The sequence below is a fragment of the Trifolium pratense genome, linkage group LG2 (assembly GCF_020283565.1).
Source record: "Trifolium pratense cultivar HEN17-A07 linkage group LG2, ARS_RC_1.1, whole genome shotgun sequence".
Taxonomy (NCBI): Eukaryota; Viridiplantae; Streptophyta; class Magnoliopsida; order Fabales; family Fabaceae; genus Trifolium; species Trifolium pratense.
The window spans coordinates 606,154-631,883 of NC_060060.1; the positions used below are offsets into that span (position 1 = coordinate 606,154).

At 34.1% G+C, this 25,730-nt stretch overlaps 3 protein-coding genes across 6 annotated transcripts; 2 read left to right on the forward strand and 1 right to left on the reverse strand.

Moving 5' to 3' along the window:
• Positions 1–1,801: 1,801 nt before the first annotated feature.
• On the forward strand, positions 1,802–5,055 carry LOC123910098 (cysteine-rich and transmembrane domain-containing protein WIH2-like). 2 transcript variants are annotated; one of them, XM_045961145.1, is made up of 3 exons: positions 1,802–1,985; positions 2,100–2,388; positions 4,712–5,055. In XM_045961145.1, the coding sequence occupies exons 1-3, from the start codon at positions 1,964–1,966 to the stop codon at positions 4,764–4,766; spliced, it is 366 nt and encodes a 121-aa protein (XP_045817101.1). In that variant the 5' UTR covers positions 1,802–1,963; the 3' UTR covers positions 4,767–5,055. The 2 variants fall into 2 exon arrangements, with proteins under 2 accessions (XP_045817101.1, XP_045817102.1); XM_045961146.1 differs by having other exon boundaries at positions 1,832–1,985; positions 2,127–2,388.
• Positions 5,056–6,983: 1,928 nt separating this feature from the next.
• Positions 6,984–14,006, forward strand: LOC123905968 (long chain base biosynthesis protein 2a). Its single transcript, XM_045955776.1, has 12 exons — positions 6,984–7,499; positions 7,575–7,640; positions 8,746–8,834; positions 8,917–9,062; positions 9,158–9,282; positions 9,364–9,457; positions 10,296–10,459; positions 11,283–11,444; positions 12,151–12,277; positions 12,386–12,552; positions 12,667–12,774; positions 13,404–14,006. Exons 1-12 carry the CDS (start codon positions 7,374–7,376, stop codon positions 13,497–13,499), a joined length of 1,470 nt encoding a protein of 489 aa, XP_045811732.1. The 5' UTR covers positions 6,984–7,373; the 3' UTR covers positions 13,500–14,006.
• A 7,467-nt stretch (positions 14,007–21,473) lies between these two features.
• Positions 21,474–25,557, reverse strand: LOC123904965. 3 transcript variants are annotated; one of them, XR_006808289.1, is made up of 4 exons: positions 25,052–25,557; positions 23,472–23,601; positions 22,018–22,168; positions 21,474–21,628 (listed from the first exon to the last, which is right to left on the reverse strand). XR_006808289.1 is itself a non-coding variant. In XM_045954568.1 (4 exons), the coding sequence occupies exons 1-4, from the start codon at positions 25,134–25,136 to the stop codon at positions 21,624–21,626; spliced, it is 333 nt and encodes a 110-aa protein (XP_045810524.1). In that variant the 5' UTR covers positions 25,137–25,557; the 3' UTR covers positions 21,474–21,623. The 3 variants fall into 3 exon arrangements, 2 of the variants coding, with proteins under 2 accessions (XP_045810524.1, XP_045810523.1); XM_045954568.1 differs by having other exon boundaries at positions 23,472–23,563; XM_045954567.1 differs by lacking the exon at positions 21,474–21,628 and having other exon boundaries at positions 21,911–22,168; positions 23,472–23,563.
• Positions 25,558–25,730: the final 173 nt, after the last annotated feature.

A 25,730-nucleotide genomic window follows, 5' to 3' on the forward strand; every position in this document is an offset into this window, starting at 1 on the left:
TTAATTTGGACACAGAAAAAAAATCAAGTTTTTCACTATCTTAATAATAATTTCAACACCCAAAATGAATTCCAATAATAATTTCAACACCCAAAATTCTTCTAATCCCAACAATTATCAAAATCCCAACAAGTTTCAAAATCCCAATAATTTTCAAATTATTTGTATCGTATTAATTACGTTACTTGTGTGTTGTATTTTAAATTAAGTTAAAATGATTTGTATCGTATAAATTATTTAAATAAATTTTGTTTTTATTAAAAAAACTAAAAAATAAATTGTTAAGTGTTTATTATTTTAATTTAATTTTAATCGATAATTATAATTTTATATAATCATAAAAACAAAAATTTAAATTTAAATATGAATATGAAATAAAAAGTGGCGGGGTAGAGAAAGTGGTGGGGTAGAGTGTTGAATGAAAAAACCATTGGAGAGGGTAAAAGTTGAATAAGTGTTTAATGAATTGGTGGAAGAAAGAGAAAATGATATGAAATATTGGGAGTTGAAAAAGTAAGTATTGAGTGTTTAAATCAATGCAGATGGTCGTAGAAGTAAATGGATAATGAATATGAATAGGAAATGGATGTACATGAAGCTTAACGATTAAGAAACCTACCTGCCCCACTCTCTCTTTCTTTCTTTGTCTTCTTCACAACAATAACATGTCCCACAATTTACCTCCATATTCACTTCTCTCATGGTATTTAATAATGTAATAAATAATAGATAATTGTTGATTTTGATTTTTGAATGTATGAGAGATATATCTTTTTTTTATTGCCATGATAATTGTATAAAATTTCTACTTTATTGACTATAATTAATTTTTGTTGAGGAATTTGTAGGACATGTAAGCTGAACTCTTATCTTCAAATTAAATTTTTTCATATACATTTGTCAGAAATTAAACAAGTGACCACATATATTTAAGAAGATTAATACTCTTATCACTTGAATTAATTTATTGAAATTAATGTATAAGAGATTATTATCTAGTTACTTGAGAGGTTATCATTATAGTTATAGCCACTAAAATGTACTAAAATTTTGTATAAAAAATAATAATTTAAATTCATTTATTAAATTTCGTGCATATAACTTGATTAATAGAGATAAATAGATAATACATGCAATATGTAAAGATTAAAATTCGAACTCTAATATCAACAAAAAAAAAAGTTCGAACTCTAATACATCTATTTTTTTTTTGTTACGACGAAGTTTTCACCGTCGTTAGTAATACCTAATCTTCATCGAGGAACCTATAGGATATACGAGGTGGATTCTCTCATCCCAACCGAATTTTTTCATACACATTAGTCACGAATGAAACCTTAACTACATGCTTAAGAGAAAGAAGATCCTTACACTTTGGATTAATTCATTGTTGGTCTCTAGTATATCCATTTATTTATCTTAAAATATAAAATTCTAGTTACTATACAGTAACTTATACAGACAAAATAAAATTTAATTTGCTTATGATTAATAAGTAAGAAATTGATTATTTATTTAGGTAGATTCTAATATGGACCACTTCATCAAGTGGTTTATGGTGGACCAGTCATGAATAACATTATAACGAATACAAATTTTATAAAATCTACTGTTGGATTGAAAGTTTATATCATATAGATCATCCATAGAAAAATTTGGAAAAATTGAAAATCATTTGATATGTTATTGATTTTCAAAATTTTTTTAAAAATTTATGGATGATCTATACGATATAAACTTTCAATTCAATAATAAATTTCGTAAAATTCATATTCGGTAAATCACTTGTCCACGATAAATCACGAAGATAAAATAATAAAACAATTGAGTTACACGTTATAGTCGCGGTTTGTGAAGTCTTCAAACTACTAGAAGAAACCACCATCATCGCATTCAATTTCTCTCTCAACACATCACTCACACAGAACAGATAGAACAATTCTCTCAAATTCAATCCAATCCAATGAGCAATTACCCTCCACCAGGTACTTATATATTTTTTCTCTCTTCAATTCTTCATTTTCTTTAACAAATTTCTAACAATTTCATTCAAAATTTGAGTTTAATTTATTGAATTTGATTTAATTTAATTCTTGAAGGGTTCGGATCTCCGTATCCACAACCAGGACCACCGCCATCTCACCACCACCACCACGAAGGCGGTTTCCCTCCACCGGGACATCCGGGAGGATATCCTCCTCCACCACCACCGCCATCTCACCACCATCATGTTCATCATCAGCACAATTCTCCACCGTATGATTCCTACCAGGGCTATTTTGACAACACTTATCCACCACCGCCTCCTGCTGCTCCTCAGTATCATTACCAGCATATTGATCATCACCGCTATGATGATGCTGGTTGCTTTTCGTTCTTCCGTGGCTGGTATGCTTTTTTTTTTTTTGTTTACTTCAATCTTACTTTAAGTCAAGTGTGTTTAGGGTTTCACTATTGGTTACTAAGAGATTGATCGGGACAACTCGAGTTGTACTGTGTTTGAGTTTTACCTCGACCGGACAAATTGAGGGCAAAAAACTGGACAAAAACTGAAATCACATAACTTTTTTGTTCTAAGTATAAGTTGTGTGAAATATTAACATAACCTTTTCCCACTAAATATTGTACTTCCTCCGTTTTATATTTTAGATGACTTGTATTTGATACTTCTTTGACCATTTCACATAGTTTAAGAAAAACTTAATAATTAAAGAGAGAGAATGTGATTTTTACTTAGTTGTGTTTAAAATATATTGACGACTTATTTGAGACTTGAGAGTTGTGATAGTAGTAATGATGATTAGAGAGTATACTTGTAAAATATTGCATCGAAAATTGAATAAGTCAACTATTTTGAGACAAATTTTTATTCAATTTGGGTCATCTATTTTGGGACTAAGGGAGTACAAGACAAAAAGTTGTTCAATACTTTAAAAATTTTATGTCATGTGTTGTTCTGTCGTGTACTTATCTTTTGCAAATCAAACGAACCCTATATAAGTCAATTTAAAGCTTGTTTCCTAACTTTGATTTGACTCAAAATTTGGGTAATAATCGCTATAGTTTTAAATTGTGGTGCATAATTGGACTGTAAAGGTTTTAGAGATCTCTACAACAACATTTTAATTGTAATTTTGATTGTATCAGACATATTTATCCTTAGGGTTTCACCCAAAATCTTATGACTTAGGGAATATGGATCCCCACAATGCGCGGCACTTGTTAGGGAGTTCAGGAGGGTGCTGCAATATAAACAAAACTAAGAACTAATTATTAGGACCGCCAAGAAACTTTGGCACCAGATATCTACCCAAGATATTAAGGCTTTATTTGCAAATTGGATTTTAGAGGGTTCTGTAGGGCCAAGTCTATATTTTGATATATAGTTAATATTTTAAAATAATTGAAATAAGAACATAATAAATGATCATATAATATTTCAATCAAACTTAAATCATTTTATAGGTGTTCTTATACCCTGCTCCCCCCCCCAACAAAAAAACAACCTGCAAACGAAGCCCAAAAGCCTTGGGTATACGAGTCCTCTTATATATCTTTCATTCATTTGTACATATTCTGTCTGCCACAATATCAAGGTTTGTAGGGTATTTGCAACTTTAATTCGAAACCATGAGAGGCACAATGCACGAGACTCTCCCCAGATAGGTTCTGGGAAGGTGTGTGCAGCCTTACTCCTACAAGCAGTCATGTTTGTTTTCAAGATTTGAACATGCGACCTCCGGGTTACATGGCAATAACCATATTGTTGTGCCAGACTTGCCTACTCCTTTTTTTTTTACTACAAATGGTTTGAAAATTTTATGCATTTTACATGAAATTGAGTTAACAGAGTAAAACATCCAAACATTATCTGCCTAATCAGACTTTCTCTGCTTCTAGTAGAATCGAAATTATAAGTGCCTGCGAGAGGCTCGTACATCGAATGATTAAATATATATTTGTGGCATGTCGCAGAATGGTACTTTTAACATAAGAAGTGGACTAGAAACTAGAGACACCTTTAAGTTTAACATATCAAGTTCAAGTTACTAAGTTAGCTTTTGATAGACAGAACATGATAAGAGAATTTATAAGTTCTGTATATTTGGAGCATGTTAAAATATAAATGCTAACCAGTGAATAAGCAGAAGGATGCAATTCAGTCCCATAACAAAATGTTTTGGTTTTCGTTGTCCTCCTAATTTGGAGAGATTCTGTCTTATACAAGGTGCGCAACTAAGTTATGTGTTGGACCACCTAAGAGCGCTTAGATGAGATGGTACAGGTCTCTTCTAGTTTAAACAAGGTCCTGAGTTCGATCAGTGACTTGGGCATGCAACAACGTTAAAACTCTTAGGGAGAGTTTGCCGTCCATTTGGGTCCTACAAAGGCATGAGGGATTAGTCTCTGCAGTTGCGCGGAGATGATATCCGGTTTACACTAAGAAAATAAGTTATGTGTCGGACCTAATCGACCAATAGTAGGTTTAATACTCACTAATTTCAAATGCAAGATTATGACAGAAATTACTTGTTTCAACTGTCAAATCAAATATACAGCTAAAGAACCTTGCATATTACTATAATTTGTATATATGCTCTTTACTTTCAAATTCACTATGTTTTCAATCATGAACCGAAGACATTAAATAATTGATTCCTTAGTTAAATTTATCAATCCTGCACTAAACTTGTTTACATTTACATTGCAGCTTGGCGGCACTTTGTTGCTGTTGTGTGCTAGAGGAGTGCTGTTGCTTTTTCTGATAATCACGCCAAAACAAAAGTTGCTTCTTTCGTTCGGAGAACTTGGTTATGTCCCTATGTAAAAAATGTTGCTTCAATTCTTGATTTATAGTGTTTGATATGGTAAGTGTTTGTAATATTTGTTACTTGTTCTTCTCAAGCTACATACAAGTCCTGGTTTGTACACAAGTTATGTCAATGTGTGAATTTATTTGTACCAATACTATATTAGAATTTGTAAACCATTTCTTATATGGTTTAACATATAATAATATGGTTAAAATAAATATCAAATTACTTAGCATATGAATTCATCCTATAGTTGCATTTTTATTTTAGTCGTCTCATTCCATTGAAGTGAGTACTTTTTAACTCCATTTTTTTAAGCTTATTTAACATTTTTTCTTATAAATTTTTTTAGTTAATCTTATTTTTATCTGTTTTTGTCTTATACTAAGTGGTAAACACCACTGAAAATTACACATATAACTATGAAGTCTCTGGTGAAGTCGTCCCGACACTTGTCAATTGAGTTAAGATTTGTGACCATGTTATAATTTTTTTTTTTGTTATAATTAAAAAAAATTTGGTTTTTATTTATTATTTTTGTCTTTTATCTCTCACACGTTACCCAAATGTTCATTTTTGTCAATTCCGTTAAATCTAGTATGTAGCAGGTATTCATTTTCAGGATCCACTCTGGTTCATTATTTTTATTTTATTTGCATAATTCATTTGAGTATTTTATCTATTATAAGATTATCTTATCACCACAAAAAAATCTATTGAAAGACTATTTTAATCATTTATCTTTCAAACGTTACACAAATTGTTTTGTAAAAGATGTTCACAGCCCTTGTAATAGTCAAAGAAGTGTGAGGTAAGCTCTTAAACAACAATCAACAATGGTTGTAAACACATACGTAGTTAAATGAATCCCACTTTTGGCCCCGGCATACTTGCGCACTCCTTGATATTCCGAATTTACCCCTCTCGCTATTTAGAAAGCGAGTGTGTAAATAGCAAAAATTAGGGGGGGTGTTGACAAGTTCGTTTTTTAGAATGCAAATTCCTTTTTCATGATTTATTTTCATTCTAGGGTAGGGGTGGATACGTTGGGTTTGAGCTAAAAATATTGACACTCGATATCCTTGAAAGCGAAAGGTCAGTTTGGTCATTTCAGGGGTGACTGAGGTTTTCTAGGGATGCGAAAAGTTGGATTTTAGTTAAATACTCTCGGGTCCTATAGTTGATCAAATTTTTCTCCTCATTACAAACTTTTCCTCTCATTTAGAGTATTTAAAGTTAAATAATTTTTAAGAAATTAAATTTTGAAGGTCGATCTTGATCACAATCCTAGTTACACGTGAAAAAATACATGAAGTTACGTATTCAAATTCGCTAAAAACTAAAAAATACGGATTTACAAATAAACTCAACATTTAAGTTAATAGTATAAAACAACTTTTTGTTTAAGCCTACAATTGATATGACAAATTCAAATATCTGGAATAATTGAGCATCAAGCCTCTAAATCTACAACACCCGACGAAAAATAATAAAGACAACAATTCAAATTAATCTTAAAAATATGTAAAAAACTTATTTAAATATAAAAATAATAAAAAAGATACTGGTCATTCTCAATCAAAATTGATCCTAAAAAAGAATTATTATTTTCTTTCCAAGTGGCAGTTCCACTACGGTTTGGTAATTTAGTTCTTCTTTTACCCCAAGTCTAGGATGAATAAACCAATGATTAATTTGTGTCAAAAAAAACCAATGATTAATTGAATTAATTTAGTAAAATCATAGTAATTCTTTTGTCGCATCATTTGTATTTTATAGAAGAAATTTATCATTATAATTTCTTTATAAAAAATAAAAGAAAGAAGAAATTTCTAATTTTTTGCTGATGTTTTACTAAGTAAAAATATTCATTCATTCAAATTGATAAGAGTACGTCGATGCAATACAAATTCAAAATCGCTAAAAACAAAAAGGATGAATCTGCGAACAAACACACAACATCCGTGTTAATCGCATAAAACGCCATATTGAATAAGCCTCCATATTTGACTATATTGAAGTTTTCGAAATATCCATGTCTTCAGATTTATAGCGTTGATGACACAAAAATGATTGATTAGATCTGCACTAAATCAATCTTAATCGTTCCCCCTTAAATTTCTAATTTTTTGCTGATAAACAATAAAATATCCATGCAATAATGAAAGTAATCTTGACCAAGAAAAAAATGAAAGTAATAAATCACTCACATGATGAAAGTACAATCACGTCTCACATGAAATGGAAACAACAGAATAAACCAACCCAACCCTCTTTCAGCATCCAACGTGGACTTTTCATTTCTTCATCATATATTCTACGGTCCTATTTGAATCTTCATTTCAACCATACACAAAAAATTTAAAAAAAACTTCACAATTCATTCATATTTTTTTTTTGAAACAACGTTTCTCTCTCTAAATCTTCTTCTTCATCACCTTCATCAAGAGAGAGAAAGAGAGAACGAATCCGCGAACGTGATTCGGGTTCGGATCTCTAATCCCTCACCGTTCCGTTCCCTACATCTTTCTCTCGCCGCCACCATCGCCGTCGCCGAAGATGATAGCGATTCCGTATTTGACTGCACTTACAACGTATTTTAGCTACGGTTTGCTTTTTGCTTTCGGTCAATTTAGAGATTTCTTCAGAAAAATCTTCGACTGGTGTAGCTCCAATAATCTTCAGGTTCATTTCTGTTTTTTTTTTTTGGATTTTTGTTGTTTATGTGTTTAGATTCAACTTATTAAGCGTGATTTTCAGGGTTATGCACCGATCTGTTTAGGACTTGAAGATTTTTATATTCGCCGGTTATACCTTCGAATTCAGGTAACGGTTATTCAACGGCGCATTGATTTGTGTTTCTTAATTAAGCATTTATGTAGGTGCTTATGTATTAGCTATTTCTGTTATAAAAGATAAAGTAAAGGTTTAAGTGTTTTCATAAGCTATCCTGGAGAGTTGATGGAAATAAGGTAAAAACATCTTCGGCGACGGCGATGGTGGCGGCGAGAGAAATAGGTCTTGTTTGGAAATAAGGTTTAGAGTGTATTGCTGCGATTCACGTGTTTTCATTAGCTTATACATGTTATAAGTTTTTACCATAAGCTTTCCAAAATAGGTCTTGTTTGGATACACAATTTATTTATATCTTATAGCATAAGTGCTTATGTATAAGTTATTTTTATAGCAAAAGATAAAATAAAGTTAAATTGTTTTTGCATAAGCTATAAGATGTTTTCATAAGCTATCTTGAAGAACTTATGAAAATAAGGTGAAAACATCTTATGACCATGCTGTTTTCACGAGTTCTGCCAAATAGTCTCACAAAACTTATATTAGTAGATAAGCTTAAATAAGTAATCTATACAGGCCCATAGTCTTGCAAGTGCTTATGCCAATAGAAAAGCTCAAATAAGCAAATCCAAACAGTTCCCTAGCAAACACAAATTTGCGCTTATGATTATTTTATTTTACTTTAATAATTAATGATAGGAAAAAGCTAACATATGCCCTAAGGGCACATTTTAAGGCATTCATATAGAAAATTAGTCTCAAAAGTTGTGCATTAAACTTTTACAAAGTCAAAATCTTGTTTTTTTCAATACAAAACTTCCATTTTAAGCTCTTTAACATATGCCCTTAGGGCACATGTTAGCATGACCCTTAATGATATTATGATATATAGTATTTGTTTAACCAAGAGGTTTGACTCAAGTGGTTATTACCTTCAGTCCAGGTCAAATCATTTGGGTGGTAGCCAAGTTCAATACCTAACTAGAACAATTTTTAGTCAAATTATACTTACCTTTTTGTTGAACAATAGATTAGCTAGACGCCTTTCATCTGAGGAACTTTGGAGAGTTAACACCATGGGGAAAATATATGTATATGTTTTTAAGTGATTATTTTTTATGTTTTGAATTTTTGGCAGGACTGTTTTGGGAGACCAATATCAAGTGCTCCTGATGCTTGGTTTGATGTAGTCGAACGTCACTCCAATGATAATAACAAAACACTAAAGTAATTTTGCTTCTTTTTAGAGATTTAGCATAAAATAATTTATGTGAAGTATTATTTTCTTATACTGGTTCCGTTAATGCAGACGAACCAGTAAAGTAAGTAGATGTCTTAATTTGGGATCATACAACTATCTTGGTTTTGCTGCGGCTGATGAATATTGTACTCCTCGAGTAATTGATACGCTTAAGAAATATTCTCCAAGCACTTGCAGTACTCGGGTGGATGGGGGTAGGTGTTTTAGCCATTGAAACAAACTTCTTTGTTTGCTTGTTTGTCGATGCATGTGTCTTATCAATTTTCCTTAATTTTGGATTTTCCAATAGGCACGACTGCACTTCACAATGAATTGGAGGAGTGTGTTGCTAGTTTTGTTAGAAAGCCAGCTGCTTTGGTTTTTGGAATGGGCTATGTGACAAACTCTGCTATTCTTCCAGTCTTGATGGGGAAGGTTGGTAAAATTTGGTGGTTTTTTCTTTGTTGATAGATACTAATATTTGTGCGATTATTCATTAATTTAGTACTTTTACAGGGAAGTTTGATTATTAGTGATTCACTAAACCACAACTCAATTGTTAATGGTGCTCGGGGATCAGGAGCAACTATTCGTGTTTTTCAACACAACAGTGAGTACCTATGCTGTTTGCCAGAATAAGTTTTATGAGTTAGTTATTGAGGGGTCAACTTTCGATTTCCAGATACCGTTATTAAAAGAAAGGTTAAATATTAGAATTTAACTTATATACACCAACAGTATAAAACGTTTTTACACACATCCAATCCAATTACTCCACCATGTTGCCACTTTTTTAGGTTAGTTCCTTAAATATCCCTACAAATATCTACATGTTGGATGCATGTGTAAAAATGTTTTACACTGTCAATGTATAAAAATTTATATATTATTAAATTAAGTTTTTTTAAGATCTCAACAATGTCACATCATAAAAAAAGTCATGTGGCACCTGCTACATGGACTTTCGTTAGAGATGTGCCACTAGTTAAAAGGTGATGACTAAAATTGATAATGGGAAATATGTGGGTGACAAAAGTTTGATGGAAATTTTGTAGGAATTAAAAACGAAAGTTGATATATTTATATGGATGAAAAACACATTTAACCCTAAAAGGAAAGGTTTTTATTTCAATAAATGGGCTGTAGGTGTTGGTGGCAGCTATTTTGCAAGGCATTATTTATTTACTAAATATGTATAGGACAGTCAACTTTTACACTATGACTTCGTTTCTGCAGACAAATAGAATCAATATGAAGGAAAGCGTAACTGAACTTACATTTGATTACTTTATGTATATATGAATTTTGAATGCTTGGTGTCCGTGACGTACTTCACTACCTACTGGATTGCATTTTTTCAGTTTTTCTATCTGTTGGTGTGGACATGATGTTGCTCCCAGAGCTCATAGCATTTTTTATTAATTTTTTCGTTGGCTATCTACTTGCAGTGCCAGCACATTTAGAAGAAGTTTTACGAGAACAAATTGCTGAGGGACAGCCAAGGACACATAGGCCTTGGAAGAAGATCATGGTTATTGTGGAGGGGATATACAGCATGGAAGGAGAGCTTTGCAAACTTCCAGAGGTCATAGCTATATGCAAAAAATATAAGGTTGGTTAATATGGTAATTCTAAAACGCTACTTATTTATTCCCACATGAATTTTTTCTTTTCTTTCTCCATATTTTTGGTTGTCGAGGAGGGGGGAGTGTTTAAGTTGAGTTCAAAGTTGTAAATATTTAGAGAAACCATAACTACTTCTGTGACTAACTTTCTCTGTTTAGTATATTCTGCTTTCATTGCTTTCAATAGAGTACAATTACATCCTTATATAGCTTTGCTTAACCTACACTCTTGGTGTAGGATAGCACTAACTGCGTAACTAACTGTTAACCTACACCCAGTGGGTGTAGTATAACAACAACTAACTGATCTGATTATTCTTAGAACTAGCTACAACTACAGCAGTCACATGACAGTTGGTACAACTTCCTATACACTCTTATAAAAGCTCATAGCCTGTGAATAGTCTATACAAGTGAGGTTTCCTGAAAATTTGCCAAATGAACTCTTGTAACCTGTAAATGGTTCGAGTCCAGGAACATTATGTATTCGCATTTTATTTGCTTAAGCTAATGACTCACATGGGACCCATCATGTAAAAGAAATACTAAAATGTTTCACCTCTAAAAGGGATTTTTTATGGAATGGTCGTGGATAGTCTGCTGTAACAAATTTTAATGGTGCTACATTTAAAAAAATAAAAGTCTTGTTGAGAGAGGGGGAATGAGAGGGCCACAATACTGGAGGTATTCCTTCATTTAATGGTCCATTTCCCTTCTGAACAAGCACTAAATTGGATATTTTTATTAACTTCTTACTATCAGGTTTTCTTTTGCCATTTTACTTTTCTGAATTCTTCCATATCTCTATAGGCATATACATATTTGGATGAAGCACACAGCATTGGAGCCGTGGGCAAGTCAGGAAGGGGTGTTTGTGAGCTCTTGGGTGTGGATACTGCGGATATTGATATTATGATGGGAACATTCACCAAATCATTTGGGTCATGTGGAGGTTATATTGCAGGATCTAAGGTATGAACATTTAAATATGAAGCACCATTCTTTCGGCATGTCTTCTTTCATTGCTGAAATTTCCGTGTAGCCCCTTCTACTTAGTCATTCTTATATCTTCTGACTGGTCATGGGCTTTCCTTTCTTAACTTAAACGTTCTTAGTTTAAGACCAATGACGGATCTAGGTGTGTGTGGTGGTGGGGGTATTTGCCTCCACAAACTTTTCAAAATAGTACTAATACATATATTATTATATAAAATTATTCAAGTTGGTTATCTAATATATCTCAGTGATTATAATTTACATCATTTTTAAGTTTATTCATTAACAAATGCAAGAGTTGGTTTTCTTTGTCTAGCATATGTAAACTCAAGATATTCATTTTCTGAACTTGATAAGTTGATTCATTTTGCTAAATTTTTTCTGTTGAACTTTTGGCATTAGATAGTGATGGGTTTGTTATTGTTAGTTAAGAAGTTGTGTTAGTTAGTTAATGGGTGTATTGAGATATAGTTAGGCCAAATAAGACATGCGGCTCAATGTTGGTAGTTTTGCTAAATTTCTACTTGTAGATTGCTTTTTGTTTCACATTTGTAAGTACACTCTATTAGATTTAGATGTAGGGCTCTACCAGTTTGCGTTTGCCATAAAAAAATCTATCATATCTGGGTATTGGTTGATTGAAACTCAGTTTCTTATGTTGAACTTTTTGATTTACTATCAGGAGCTTATCGAATACTTGAAGTACACTTGCCCAGCACATCTTTATGCAACTTCAATTTCACCCCCAGCTGCACAACAAATAATATCATCCATAAAAGTTCTTCTTGGAGAGGATGGTTCAAGTCGAGGTTTGGCTGGCACTTGATCACCTTTTTGCATAGCATCACTTGCATCAATCAAAAATAACATTTATAAACTTAATATACTTTGGACTGAATAAAATTGTTTCTATGTAGGTGCCCAGAAACTTGCAAAAATTCGAGAGAATAGCAATTATTTCAGGTCAGAACTACAGAAGATGGGATTTGAGGTTCTTGGGGATAATGATTCTCCTGTAATGCCAATCATGCTTTACAACCCTGCCAAAATCCCTGCCTTTTCAAGGGAGTGCCTCAGACAGAATGTGAGAGCATCAATATTTTACTATTTATGCTCTTTGTTGATGCCCTACATCGTAGACATGAATAAATTTCTCAGTTAATGTTTACATTTTTTTTTGTTTCTGTACTTTTTTTAGATTGCTGTTGTGACTGTTGCATTTCCAGCAACCCCATTGCTACTGGCTAGAGCACGTATATGCATATCAGCTTCTCATTCAAGAGAAGACCTTACCCATGCTTTGCAGGTGTGTATTTTGTTCAATCATTATTTTCTCAAAACGCATGATTTAGTGGTTAAGTAGATGTAGAATTTTGTGCAACATTGTTGCAATGTGTTTTCAATTGCTACTAAGAAAATGATTATTTTCTATTCTACCCCCCCCCCCAGCTTGTATCAGATATCCAGGTTAATATATGTCTTGTCTTTTTGTTTGTACCAATATCCTTTTCTTTTTTGTTTGTATCAATATCTTTTTGGGTTTTTTGACAATATCTTTTTGGTTTTTTTTGTTTGTACCAATATCTTTTCGGGTTAAATGCTTTTAGTCCCTACAAAATTACAACCTTCAATTTCATTTCTCAAAAAAAAATTATTCACCTTTAGTCTCCATTTTGGTTTCTATAGGGACTATATTTTCTTTTGGACACAATACGGACTATATTGAGGGTTTTAAAACATCCATTTTTTGTAATTTTTTTTTGAAAATAGGGACTAGAAATGAATGTAAATTCTTTAGGAACTAAACTTGAAAGGTCGTGTTTTTTTAAGGATTAGAATCATATTTAACCGTATCCTTTTTGCATGATGTTTTTAAAAGTTCACTTCCACGTATGATTTATGTCTAAACTTGCTGTGATTGTGCTCCTTTTGTAGGTTATTAGCAATGTAGGTGATCTAGTTGGTATAAAATACTTCCCTGCTGAACCAACGAAGCAGCAACAAGATGGTAAAACTGTGAAGTTTGAATGAAAGAATCAAACAAGAAAGAAAAATGACGAACAAAAACTATTGGAGATAGAGCTGTAGTTATTGTAAGGCATTTTTGTTTCGATGGTGGTTTCAAACTAACTGGCATGTATAAATTTGTTGCCATCTTCAAAAGTGAGGTCTTGGCTTAAAACATCAGATTCAGATCCATACAATCTTTTGTTTTCAGATACAAGTCATGTCTCAAGGAGGAGGGAAGTCTCTATTTACTTATTTTTCCCGGTCATTAGATGATGTGTATAGTCGCAGTTTGGTTATTACTTATTTTGAAACTGTTGTCTTTTGTTTGAAATTATAATCAAATTGTAAAATTGAATTGTCAAAAAAAAGTTGAGCATTTTATATTGTTTGAAATTATAGGCTGGATACAAGATGATGGACAAGGATCATTTATGTTTAGAGTGGAAAACAAGTTTAAAGATCATTGTTATGAAACTAGTTGGGTTATGATGCATTTGGGAGAAAAATGAGTTTACACCTAGGCTTAAATTTGATTGGTTTTCATTTTGATAGCTATAATATATTCTGTTAGAAACCAATCACAGTAAAACAGAATTTGGAAATAACAGGGCAAAATAACAGAGTTTTATTGATTCAAATGGAATGGAGTGTTACAGATTATAGGAAATGCGAATGTAATATGAACTACCAGAGCCAAGCTCAGTAAAGCAAGCACTATGCTTGCTTCCACATTCTCAACAGAAGAATAATCAAAAGTACCTTCCCTTTTCCTACACCTTCTCCTTATAATTTGGAAACTAACTCACCTGCCCCCTTTCTCTCTCTCCCACGTCATGAGAGTCTAACTAACTTTTGGCATCTTCCCTCTTCTAGAATATACCTTCCAAACTCTAGGGCCCACTGATGATTGCACTAATGATGAGTCATTATTATTGTTGCTAACAGACTGAGTTCTATCAATACTCCCTCCTGTTTGAACTGCCTTGTCCTCAAGGCTCAATTGAGGAAACTGACTTTTCATCATGACACTATCTTCCCATGTAGCTTCCTCAATATTCTGCCCTTTCCATTGAACCAAAACCTGCTCAATGGCTTCATTCTGCACTTGCACAATTCTTCTAGCCAACACCACTTCAGGTTCAATGACAATCCCACTTTCCCCCTCTAAATCTGGTAGCTTATCTTCTCCATGGTAGTTGCCCACAGCTTTCTTCAATAGTGACACATGGAACACAGGATGAACCTTAGAACCTTCTGGTAATTCAAGTTTATAGGCTACTGCTCCCACACGAGCTACCACTGGGTAAGGACCAAAATATCTTGCTGCTAGCTTAGCATTTATCCTGCAGACAACAGATTGTTGTCTATGTGCCCTTAACTTCACAAAAACCCACTCACCCACTTCAAAGGACCTGTCACATCTTTTCTTGTCAGCAAAATGTTTCATCCTATCTTGTGCCCTTACTAGCTGCTCTCTGAGCTGTCTGAGAGCCTCATCTCTGTCTCCTAACTCTCTTTGCACAGCAGCTACCCTTGTCTCTCCTTGAACCCATCGTGTAATGACTGGTGGACTCCTTCCATACACAATTTCATAAGGTGTTTTTCCTGTAGCTGCACTATAACTGGTATTAAACCAATATTCACTCCAAGACAACCAATTAGACCATGTCTTTGGTTGATCAGAAATGAAACATCTTAAATAAGTTTCCAAGCAACGATTGACCACTTCTGTTTGACCATCAGACTCAGGATGGTAAGAAGTACTCATTTTTAACTTAGTGCCCTGTAACTTGAATAATTCCTGCCAAAAATTACTCATAAATATGGGATCCCTATCACTGACAATTGATAATGGAATTCCATGTAAACGAACCACCTCTCTGACAAAAACTTCTGCAATAGATCTAGCTGTATAAGGGTGCTTTAAGGGTGTAAAATGAGCATATTTTGATAATCTATCAACAATCACCAATATAGCTTCATATCCTTTGGATCTCGGAAGATTTGTAATGAAATCCATGGATATATCCTCCCAAATTCTCTCAGGAATGGGGAGAGGTTGTAATAACCCTCCAGGAGAACTAGTTAGGTACTTCTGCCTCTGACAAATGTCACAAGCCTTCACATATTCCTGCACAGTGTTTTTCATACCCACCCAGTACAGGTTTGCAGCCAACCTTCTATATGTTCTATAGAATCCAGAATGACCTCCTTGAGGGGTGGAGTGAAATTCAGACAACATAACAGGAATTAGAACAGATTTTGCAGACAGAACTAACCTGCCTTCATAAAGTAGCACTCCTTGCTTATATTCATATCCTGGTCTAGAATGAATATCAGCTTGTAAGTCTCTAATGATTTGTTGTAATTGCTCATCTTTTTGATTTTCAACTTTTACTATCAACTCATCTTTCCACTGAATACAACTGATTCCTTGACATAGTTCTCCTCCTTCATCAATTCTAGAGAGAGCATCTGCTCCCCTATTAAGCTTGCCTGGTTTATACACAATTTCAAAGTCATAACCAAGTAGCTTAGCAGCCCAGTTCTGTTGATCAGCTGTCACCATTCTCTGCTGTAGCAACTGCTTTAGACTCTTCTGATCTGTAGAGACAGTGAATTTCCTCCCAATGAGGTATGGTCTCCAATGTTGAATAGCTAACACCACTGCCATTAGCTCTTTCTCATAAGCAGACTTAGCAAGATTTCTGACCCCTAGAGCTTTACTGAAATAAGCAATGGGTCTCTTTGACTGCATCAGAATAGCTCCAATTCCACCTCCAGAAGCATCACATTCAATAATAAACTCCTTACTAAAGTCAGGAAGTGCCAAAACTGGAGCAGTAGTAAGGCTCTTTTTTAAAGATTCAAAAGCCTTGTATGCTTCATCACTCCACACAAAAGCATCTTTCTTTGTAAGTTCTGTCAGAGGCTTAGCTATCTTCCCATAATTTCTGATGAATTTTCTATAATAACCTGTGAGTCCCAAGAACCCTCTCACACCTTTCACATTCTTTGGAATGGGCCAATTAGTCACACTCACCACTTTATTAGGGTCTACTGCTACTCCTGTACCATTAATCAAATGACCCAAATATTGTATTGATTGTTGACCAAATTGACACTTCTTTTTGTTAGCCACCAGTCCATGCTTCTGTAAAATCAGTAATACCTGCTCCAGGTGCATCACATGTTCTTGCCATGATTCACTATATACCAATATGTCATCAAAAAAGACCAAAACAGTCTTTCTCAATAAAGGTTTGAAAACTTCATTCATTAAACTTTGAAAAGTAGATGGTGCATTCATGAGACCAAAAGGCATTACCATAAACTCATAATGACCTTCATGTGTGCGAAAAGCTGTCTTGTGCACATCTTCCTCCTTCACTCTCACTTGATGATAGCCTGACTTTAAATCAAGCTTGGAAAAGTATTTGGCTCCATGTAATTCATCAAGTAATTCCTCTATAACAGGAATAGGAAATTTGTCAGGTACAGTAGCTTTGTTCAATGCCCTGTAATCTACACACATCCTCCAGCTCCCATCTTTCTTTTTGACTAGAATGACAGGACTTGAGAAAGAACTAGTGCTAGGCCTTATGATCCCTGTAGTTAACATTTCCTTCACTTGTTTTTCAATTTCATTCTTGTGATGGTGGGGATATCTATATGGCCTAACATTGACAGCTTCATGTCCATCTTTCAAGGCAATCTCATGTTCTTTCAACCTTTTGGGAGGCAATCCTTTAGGTTCCTGAAACACCCCTGCACACATACTCAACAGTTGTTCCAGTTCCCTTGATTGCTCCTCATCTAAGGAATGAAAGACACCTCTATTTACCTTGTTCATTTTCCAATCCACAACCTCATTCCTCCATGGCTTACACACCACACTATGTAATGTCTCCATATTGCTCAACTGACTATCCACCCCCTTCATAGTGATCCATTGTTTATTGTACCAAAAGCTCATAGTTTGCTTTTGCCAGTTTACTATCATGTCTCCAAGGGTACGGAGCCATTCAATTCCTAACACCACATCAACACAACCCAAGTCAAAAATCTGTGCATCCACCCTAATTTGCAGCTCATCCATCGCAATTTCCAACTGGGTGCATACCCCATTAGTTTTGGCACATGAGCCATCACCTAATTTGATACTCATTGCAGGACCATCAATTCTTTCCCAATTCATTTTTTGAACTAATTGTTGAGAAATAAAGTTGTGTGAAGCTCCACTGTCAATTAATATCACCACTGGAACTTCGTGAATGGAACCTCTAACCTTTATCACTTGCGGTTTCGAGCTTGGTTGATGGTTAATTTGGTGCAGTTGTCTCAACTCCAGTACACTCATCTCACCATGAGCTTCTTCTTCTTCACTGTCTACTTCGACAGCTATTAGCTTCCCTTCTGATTCATCCTCATCATCATCAATCACCAACACCTTGAGATGACGTTCAGGGCATTGATGCTTGAGGTGATTCGCTCCACCGCATCGGAAGCAGAGTCCTTTCTTTCGCCGTTCCATGATTTCATTATACGAAAGAGAAGAGTATCCTCTGTCGCGATTTTGGCTGCGTCGTGGATCATTTGAATTGGGCCGGTCTTGCTTAGGCCCACCTCCTCCTTCCTTAGATCCATCACCCGATCCATTTTTAACAAAGACCCAATCAGACCGGTCCTTTTGCGAACCACTAATTCCGGTTCGGTTGGACCCATGAACCGGTTTATGTGGTCTATTAAACCCTGGTCCGTCTTTCTTCGTCTCCCTTTCAACGGCACGTGCAACTTGCAGAACCTTCGATCTCGTTAATTCTCCCACAACCGATAAACTACGCACCTTCCCTCTAATTTCTTCCTTCAATCCATGTAGAAAATAGCCCAGAAATTGTTTATCTGGTAATCTCGGAATCTGAGCGGTGAGATACTCAAAGTCGTTGATATAATCATCAACGCTCCCTTTCTGACGGAGCTCTGTCAACTGTTCGTAAACGTCACCTTCTCCTTGTCCACCATATCTCTCCAACAACTCCTGCTTCAACGTCTCCCAATCCAATTTTTCATTTTCATTAATCAATGAATTGAAGAAGTGAATCGTTCCTCCTTCCATACATAACTGCGCCAAGTTCACCTTTATCTCCGGTCGAGTGTTCTGAACACGGAAATACACTTCTGCTCTTGAGATCCACCCAGCTGGATCCTCACCGTTGAACATCGGTAACTCAACCTTCTTCACCGATCGACGAAATTCAGCTAAAGAATCGTCATCGAGATGATTACTGCCCGAGTGAGATTGGCGTCGCATCGATCCCTCAATGGATTTCTTTGCTGGATCTACTGCGATTTCATCTTCGACAGCAATCGATTTTCCAATACTCTTCTCAAACAGCGCTATGAGTCGCGCTTGATTCTGCTCCATATTGTGTAGAGTTGTTTTCACTCCACTCAACTCTGCTTCTAACGAAGCGATCTTCTCATCCATGTTTCGAATCAATTGAATCTGGGTTGTATTCTTAGGCATTCACTGATCCTCTTATCACGATCCGGTAGGTCGGACCAATTTGTTAGAAACCAATCACAGTAAAACAGAATTTGGAAATAACAGGGCAAAATAACAGAGTTTTATTAATTCAAATGGAATGGAGTGTTACAGATTATAGGAAATGCGAATGTAATATGAACTACCAGAGCCAAGCTCAGTAAAGCAAGCACTATGCTTGCTTCCACATTCTCAACAGAAGAATAATCAAAAGTACCTTCCCTTTTCCTACACCTTCTCCTTATAATTTGGAAACTAACTCACCTGCCCCCTTTCTCTCTCTCCCACGTCATGAGAGTCTAACTAACTTTTGGCATCTTCCCTCTTCTAGAATATACCTTCCAAACTCTAGGGCCCACTGATGATTGCACTAATGATGAGTCATTATTATTGTTGCTAACAGATTGAGTTCTATCATATTCAATTTTTATTTTAATCCAAGAAAATATTTTTGTTTCATTTTGGTATGCGATCGGTCCTTTGAAAATAAAAGAAATTGGTTTATATGAAATTTTGATTTTAATTGTGTTTGGTGTCTATAACATGACTATTTTATTGCAAATTGGATCCTTGTCTCCAATTCTCTACATCTCTCTCTTTCTCCTCTCTCTCTCTCTCTCTCTCTCTCTCTCTCTCTCTCTTAAAATCACTCTCTCTTGGTTTGTTTATTGTTTTTTGTTGATGAGAGAGATTGAAATTAAGAGAGAGATAGAGAGAGGAAGGAGAGAGATGTAGAGAATTGGGAAGGAAAAGATTCAAGGAGGAGTTTACGGGAACAACATAAGGACAAGGATAATAATGTAACAAAATATATTTAGTTACAGTCTACGTACATTTTTTTGTTGGTAAATATAGATATATTCTGAGCGCAACTGCAAAACCCACAATAGTCTTGCTTACAAAATGGCTGCTGATATTGCTATCGAGGGAACCTATGCTACATCCTTTTATTTTTTATGTTTTTGTTTTCCTCTGCTTGAGAAATTGAGACACCGGTCGCTAAACCTCAAGGAAGAGGATACTTCTACATGCTAAAAGAGAGAAAGGATCAGGATCCTCTCCCGTCCTTCTTCTCAAGTTTTGTCTCCAATAGTTGACTGGCAAAACATAATTTGTCTTAATTCTCAATCACAAATTAATTGAAAGGCAAAGATTGCGCAGAATAGAAAACATGAGACAATAGATTGGAGAGGATATATATGCAGACAGAATTTGATTATATTTTAAATTGATTTTAATTATGAGGTCATACAATACTTATATAAGCTACTGCATATACATATATAATAAGACAACTACACAACTACGCAATAGCACTCCTCAATATCTAACTAATAGAATATATCTAAAAGACTCCTTGAATAAATTAAAAGAGTCATTATTCTCTTAGCCTCCATGATCCTATCAATTTTCCAACATTGGGATTGAATACTTATCTAGGATGTAGGATTTATTTAAAGTATGGCAATCTGCAAAAAAAATGCAAAAAATACTTACCTAGTGTTGGAAATATAGTATAATTATTTGTTATATTTTATTCAGTTTATTTAATCTATTAATTAGGCCCGTTAGATATAGCATGATCATATTTATAGTTTTATACACTTCAGTAATTGTACTCAAATTAGTTTTCAAATATATTCAGAAATTATTCCACAATTCTACACCTAGGATCTTTTTTATGATACTTTTTGCAAGATGCAAATCACACTATTCATTCTATATCCCTGACATCATTTTTTGTGGAATTTGGTTGGAATTTTTCCTGGATGACTGCTGATTAAAAATAACATGTATTTCTTATATTTGTTATGGTATTAAATTATTTGACTATGATCCAAAATCCATGGAATTTACTTAATATCTGATCAGAATGAGAGTTTTGGTTGAACTTGCTTATATTTTGAAAGCATGGAGGCCTATTTTTTCCCCTTTAGATTGAACTATCTGTTTTGCCGCTAAAACTTTGTATTTCATGTCAGGTTCGTGTTTCCGAGTTTAACAATATCCAGTCAGCTTAATACCATCAACTGAACTCACTACAAGAAATTTGATAGTTAGCGACGGTTCTGAAAGGCATTAGCGACGGTTTTGAACCGTCGCAAACCGATATTACGACAGTTGGCAAACGGCCGCAAAACCTGGCGTCGTCGCTATCTATTGCGACGGTTTTAAGAACCGCCACACAAACTGTCGTGACAAAGTTAGCGTCAGTTTAAAACCGTCGGGAAATGGAAACTAGCAAGGAATCTATTTCTGCATTTGCGACGGTTTAAAACTGTCGCTCTATCATTATTTTTTTACTTTACCGGCAGTTTGAAACCGCCGCAATCTCTATTTTTTTGGAAAAAAAATTCAGTGTTTTTTTTCCTGCAATTAATAGTTCTTTTCTTTTTGTTTTTTTTCTACTTAATGACTAAAGATTCTGCTATTCCAGTCCTAAACCTCACCCTTCTTAACTCTAGTATAACTAAAATTCAAAGGGATATGAAGCATGATAGTTTTAAACCGCAAGAAGAGCTTAACATACCTTTTGAACCCGAGCTGTCAGCCTTGTCATTGCACTCTTCAGTCTACGAACTCTGTCCAAATTACAACTACTAATCTGCAGTTTAATGTAACTCAAAGTTCATAACAATTGAACAAAATAAAGTCAAGAATTTCAAAAACATAAATGAAACAGATTCCTCAAAAAGGTCAAACATGGAACTAGAACATCCACGTTTCAAGCCAAACAATAGAAATCATGTAAGTGAAAGCATTCATGATCAGAATTAACATCTCAATGATGATAAGTACAAGGAGTAAAAAGCATAAGATATCTGAACTAAAGGAAAGAAAAATCTCCTAAACCACTTTTAACGAAACTCAAACGGTGACTCTACATTGCATAATTTAGACCATTCAGATACAGGAAGAAAAACAATGTTTGATTAGAGAGGAAAGGATGCAATCAACTATTTTTTTACATAGTTCATATTTAATCTAACATACCATCTTCAGCAGCTTCAGCATCCTGTTGACCACCAAGATACTCTTTACCATCTCCTTGTTGTTGACGGATGTCACTCAGTTTAGGCAATCGCCTCTGCAGTTCCTCAACAACAGGAACCGCGTGTTCATCTGTTGGATCTCGCAGCAATACCTATACCACAACTTAGTTACAGTTATAATGCAGAAGTAAAAGCCATCTCAATCTCTATGAACAAATATGCATTCCAAAGGTTTGATACAGGGATTCACAAACAAATATATAAACCGGGATAAACAACAGAGTAAAACCTATTGAGGCATGCTCTAAAGTATCCTAGGTCTATCAAAATCTATCCATTGTCACTAAATTAATAAACAAAATCATGTAGTTATATTATTGTACAAGGTAGTGATGATTTATGCTATCACATTAAGTAAAAACTTTAATACTATAACAGAAAAATCAATCCAACAAGTAGGTTATTTGTCCTTGTACTCATTTCTTACTATGAACAAGATATCATAATTATAATATTCGTTCTAATAATCCAATTATATGTGTTGTTAACTGCGTGGATCAAATAAGTTACTAAAAGCATTCCAAATCTACCATTCCTCTGGTCCTCACACCTCATTGCTCAATTAGTCTAAGCTTTTCAAACAAAAAAAATTGAAAAGGTAAGCTTTTCAACTATTAGTAACCAAAAGGTAAAAACTAGAAGCTTGTTGCTTGTTAAATTCATGTTGTTTCAAAGTTTTTTCTTTCCAACATATATAGGATACGATGTTATAGTGTTTCAAATCCTGCTCATTCAAAAGTGGAGACAGTGACATTATGCATTAACAAAGTGCTTTTCAACCTATTGTTCTTCATTGTTACATGCTAACAAGTGCCTTCAAATAAAAGTTTTGTACTATTGAAAAGAACAATAATTGAATACAGAAATTTCAAGGCAATATTTTATATTTGATTCTTTAAACATGTGTCCTTGAGGACACTGACACTTGTTAGCATCTACCTTAAAAAAATAGAAAAGGGAACATGCACTGCAATTATGTATTCTAAAATGCAGATACAAAGTGAGTTTATGCATGAAGTCTCATTGGACGGTTAGTAGTAAACACCAAAGCAAGCACCAAAACTCAGGGATCAATCAGCACAAACAAACACAGTTTCCACCATGCAAAAATTCAAGGTTTAAATAAATATCCGTAGCTGCAATCTACGACACGACCTCAAGGTTTTCAATGTATCCGCAACTGCAAATGTCACCATGATTTAGGTCACATTCGACCACAATTATCAAGGATCCAGGTTCACTTCAATAAAAAAACACAAACCTACACACAGATTACACCTTCACCAAATTATCTTTAAATTAGATACAACATTATTTGAGAATGAACAAAGATCAATAACTGTAGATGCAACAATGGCAGTTTCCCAGTTCTGAAAATTAATCAAGAACACATACCTTGTTAACAAATATATCCCAGAAAAGGGATCCAGCAATGGAAGTTTCCCAGTTATGTAGATGCAGTAAGTCAGGCTGCTTCCCACATTTTACTATATAATCCAATGAGGCACGATAAAAGTAAGAGAACCTGACGGAAGAAGATTTCACATCAAGATTGTATACATAATAGAGGCAAAAAACCTTAATTTGATCACACTTTATTTTCCACTTAATGATACGTAAAATGTAAGGTTAACAAAAATGAAAAAAAAAAGTCCAACCGGTTCCCAATTTCACACCTACCGAAGAAGTCAAATCATCTGCTTTTAGTGTCTTAGCAAGTCTAAAATCCCCTATATAAATATCAGGAAGTTACAGACAAATTAAGGATGGCGAATTAATCAATCATCTATCTCCAATGTAATTAAAAAAAGGTATATGAACTCACCCAAGCGAACATCCTGATCCTTTGCAAGAAAGATGTTAGAACACTGTCAGCAGAATTTGTCAAAATACTATCTTATTCTTCTTCCTATCTAGTAAGTTTGTATAGCCTCATAATATCCATAAGTTTGATCTTTGTATTAAATGACACATGCTAGTATTAAGTATTAACAGATGAAAGTATGAAACATGTTATACTTCTCTTTTATAATTCATTCACATTCATATAATCAAAACTTCAAAACATCAAAATCCTAATTTCTTGCAACATGACAGAGTTTCAAAAAATTATGTGGATTCTTTATAACATATCATTCATTTTAGTAAATAATAAACAATGATCAAAAGAAGGTAAATATTCTATATCATCAAACTGAGATCAAAACTAGGTTTATCAAATTCACTATGTTTAAACAGTACCTTACTCTTGTCACTTCTTATCTCATAAAAATCTAGACTGATAAATCTCAATAATGACAGTAAAAGAGTAAACACAGTTTCTGAAGCTCAAGGATGCATCTCTGTTTCTATATATATTCCACCTTGAGGGGAGTGTTAGAGTTCCAATTATTGGACCCTAAACCCATTATTAGTGTATATATGTATATACATTCTTGTAATCTAATCTGTAAGTAAGTAATTTTAAAAATTTCTACATAAAATATCAATAACCTAATGAAGGAGGGATTGAACCTGTTAACCTATTATTGAAGAGTTGAACTCCTCTAAGATTGATTAAAAGTCCTAATGATGAAGGGATTGAACCACTAATTTGATTATTATGAAGACTAAGCTTTCTAAGACCTTCAAGACACCATAATCATTTTGAAATAGAACTGAATAACAGTCACAAACTAGCAAAACATAACAGAACAATCACATAACTAAATACCACTTCACAGAACAATTATAAAACTCTTCAAATAAACCTTCTCTTCTTTTGAATCATATATGAACAAAGGTATGAATATCAAAAAGGATTTGAATAAGCCTTTTCTTATCTACTCATTGGAGAGTTACAATACAAAGAAATGATGATCAATAACTAGTTTAAAATACCTAATTACCAATTTATGAAACAAAATGATGAAAAAATTGGGAAAAATAACTAAAAAATTTAACAATTAAAATTTTTAACAAATGATAAATTGAACCTGGATTGAAGGATGGACAAAACTGAATTGAAGCTTGAGAGATTATGAATCGAAGCTTTTCTTGAGAAGCTGAGAAGGATTTCATGGCTTTGCTGAGAGAACGATTCTGATGTTGAACGAGGGTTGAACGATTCTGAAAGAGAATTGAACTGAATCGAAGTTGAATGATTCTCAAGTTGAACAATTTTCACAATGAGAGAACGAATAGGAGAACATTCTGAATCGAAGTTGAAACTAGGGTTGAACGATATAGAGAACGATTTTCAGAAATTACAAATAGGAGATTTTCATTGTTCTAAGAAAATGATTCTGAAATGTGTATCGAAGATTGAAATCTGTGAGTGGAAAATAAGAAGAGGGAAAAAAGAAATGGGTAGCGCGTTTTCTTCTAGATCAGAGCCACGACCGTTTAGATAGAACAGCCACAATGTCATCTAGTATAAACAGCGGCGACCGTTTAAAAGAAACAGCCGCTATCAATCCGTCGCTATTTCCAAATTATCTTGTAGTGACTTTCTGTTTTGCCGCTAAAACTTTCTGTATGCCATAAAGTTGTTTATTGACTGATCATTGCTCATCGATATATATTGTTGTACGATATTTCTTAGTGTCGACATCAATATGCACAGATTTGGTTCGACATTATTGAGATATGCTTTCCCTTGAATATGAGTATTTT

What these genes read in the sequence shown, in the direction of transcription:
- LOC123910098 (XM_045961145.1), top strand. Translation starts at nt 1,964, where the DNA reads ATGAGCAATTACCCTCCACCAG. An exon ending in GAGCAATTACCCTCCACCAG is followed by an intron (nt 1,986 to 2,099) that starts GTACTTATATAT and finishes TAATTCTTGAAG; the next exon opens with GGTTCGGATCTCCGTATCCA. An exon ending in TTTTCGTTCTTCCGTGGCTG is followed by an intron (nt 2,389 to 4,711) that starts GTATGCTTTTTT and finishes TTTACATTGCAG; the next exon opens with CTTGGCGGCACTTTGTTGCT.
- LOC123905968 (XM_045955776.1), top strand. Translation starts at nt 7,374, where the DNA reads ATGATAGCGATTCCGTATTTGACTGCACTTACAACGTATTTTAGCTAC. An exon ending in GGTTATACCTTCGAATTCAG is followed by an intron (nt 7,641 to 8,745) that starts GTAACGGTTATT and finishes AATTTTTGGCAG; the next exon opens with GACTGTTTTGGGAGACCAAT. An exon ending in GGGAGTGCCTCAGACAGAAT is followed by an intron (nt 12,553 to 12,666) that starts GTGAGAGCATCA and finishes TACTTTTTTTAG; the next exon opens with ATTGCTGTTGTGACTGTTGC.
- LOC123904965 (XM_045954567.1), bottom strand. Translation starts at nt 25,136, where the DNA reads ATGAAATCCTTCTCAGCTTCTCAAGAAAAGCTTCGATTCATAATCTCT. An exon ending in TTGTCCATCCTTCAATCCAG is followed by an intron (nt 23,564 to 25,051) that starts GTTCAATTTATC and finishes TGGATTATATAG; the next exon opens with TAAAATGTGGGAAGCAGCCT. An exon ending in GGGATATATTTGTTAACAAG is followed by an intron (nt 22,169 to 23,471) that starts GTATGTGTTCTT and finishes GTTGTGGTATAG; the next exon opens with GTATTGCTGCGAGATCCAAC.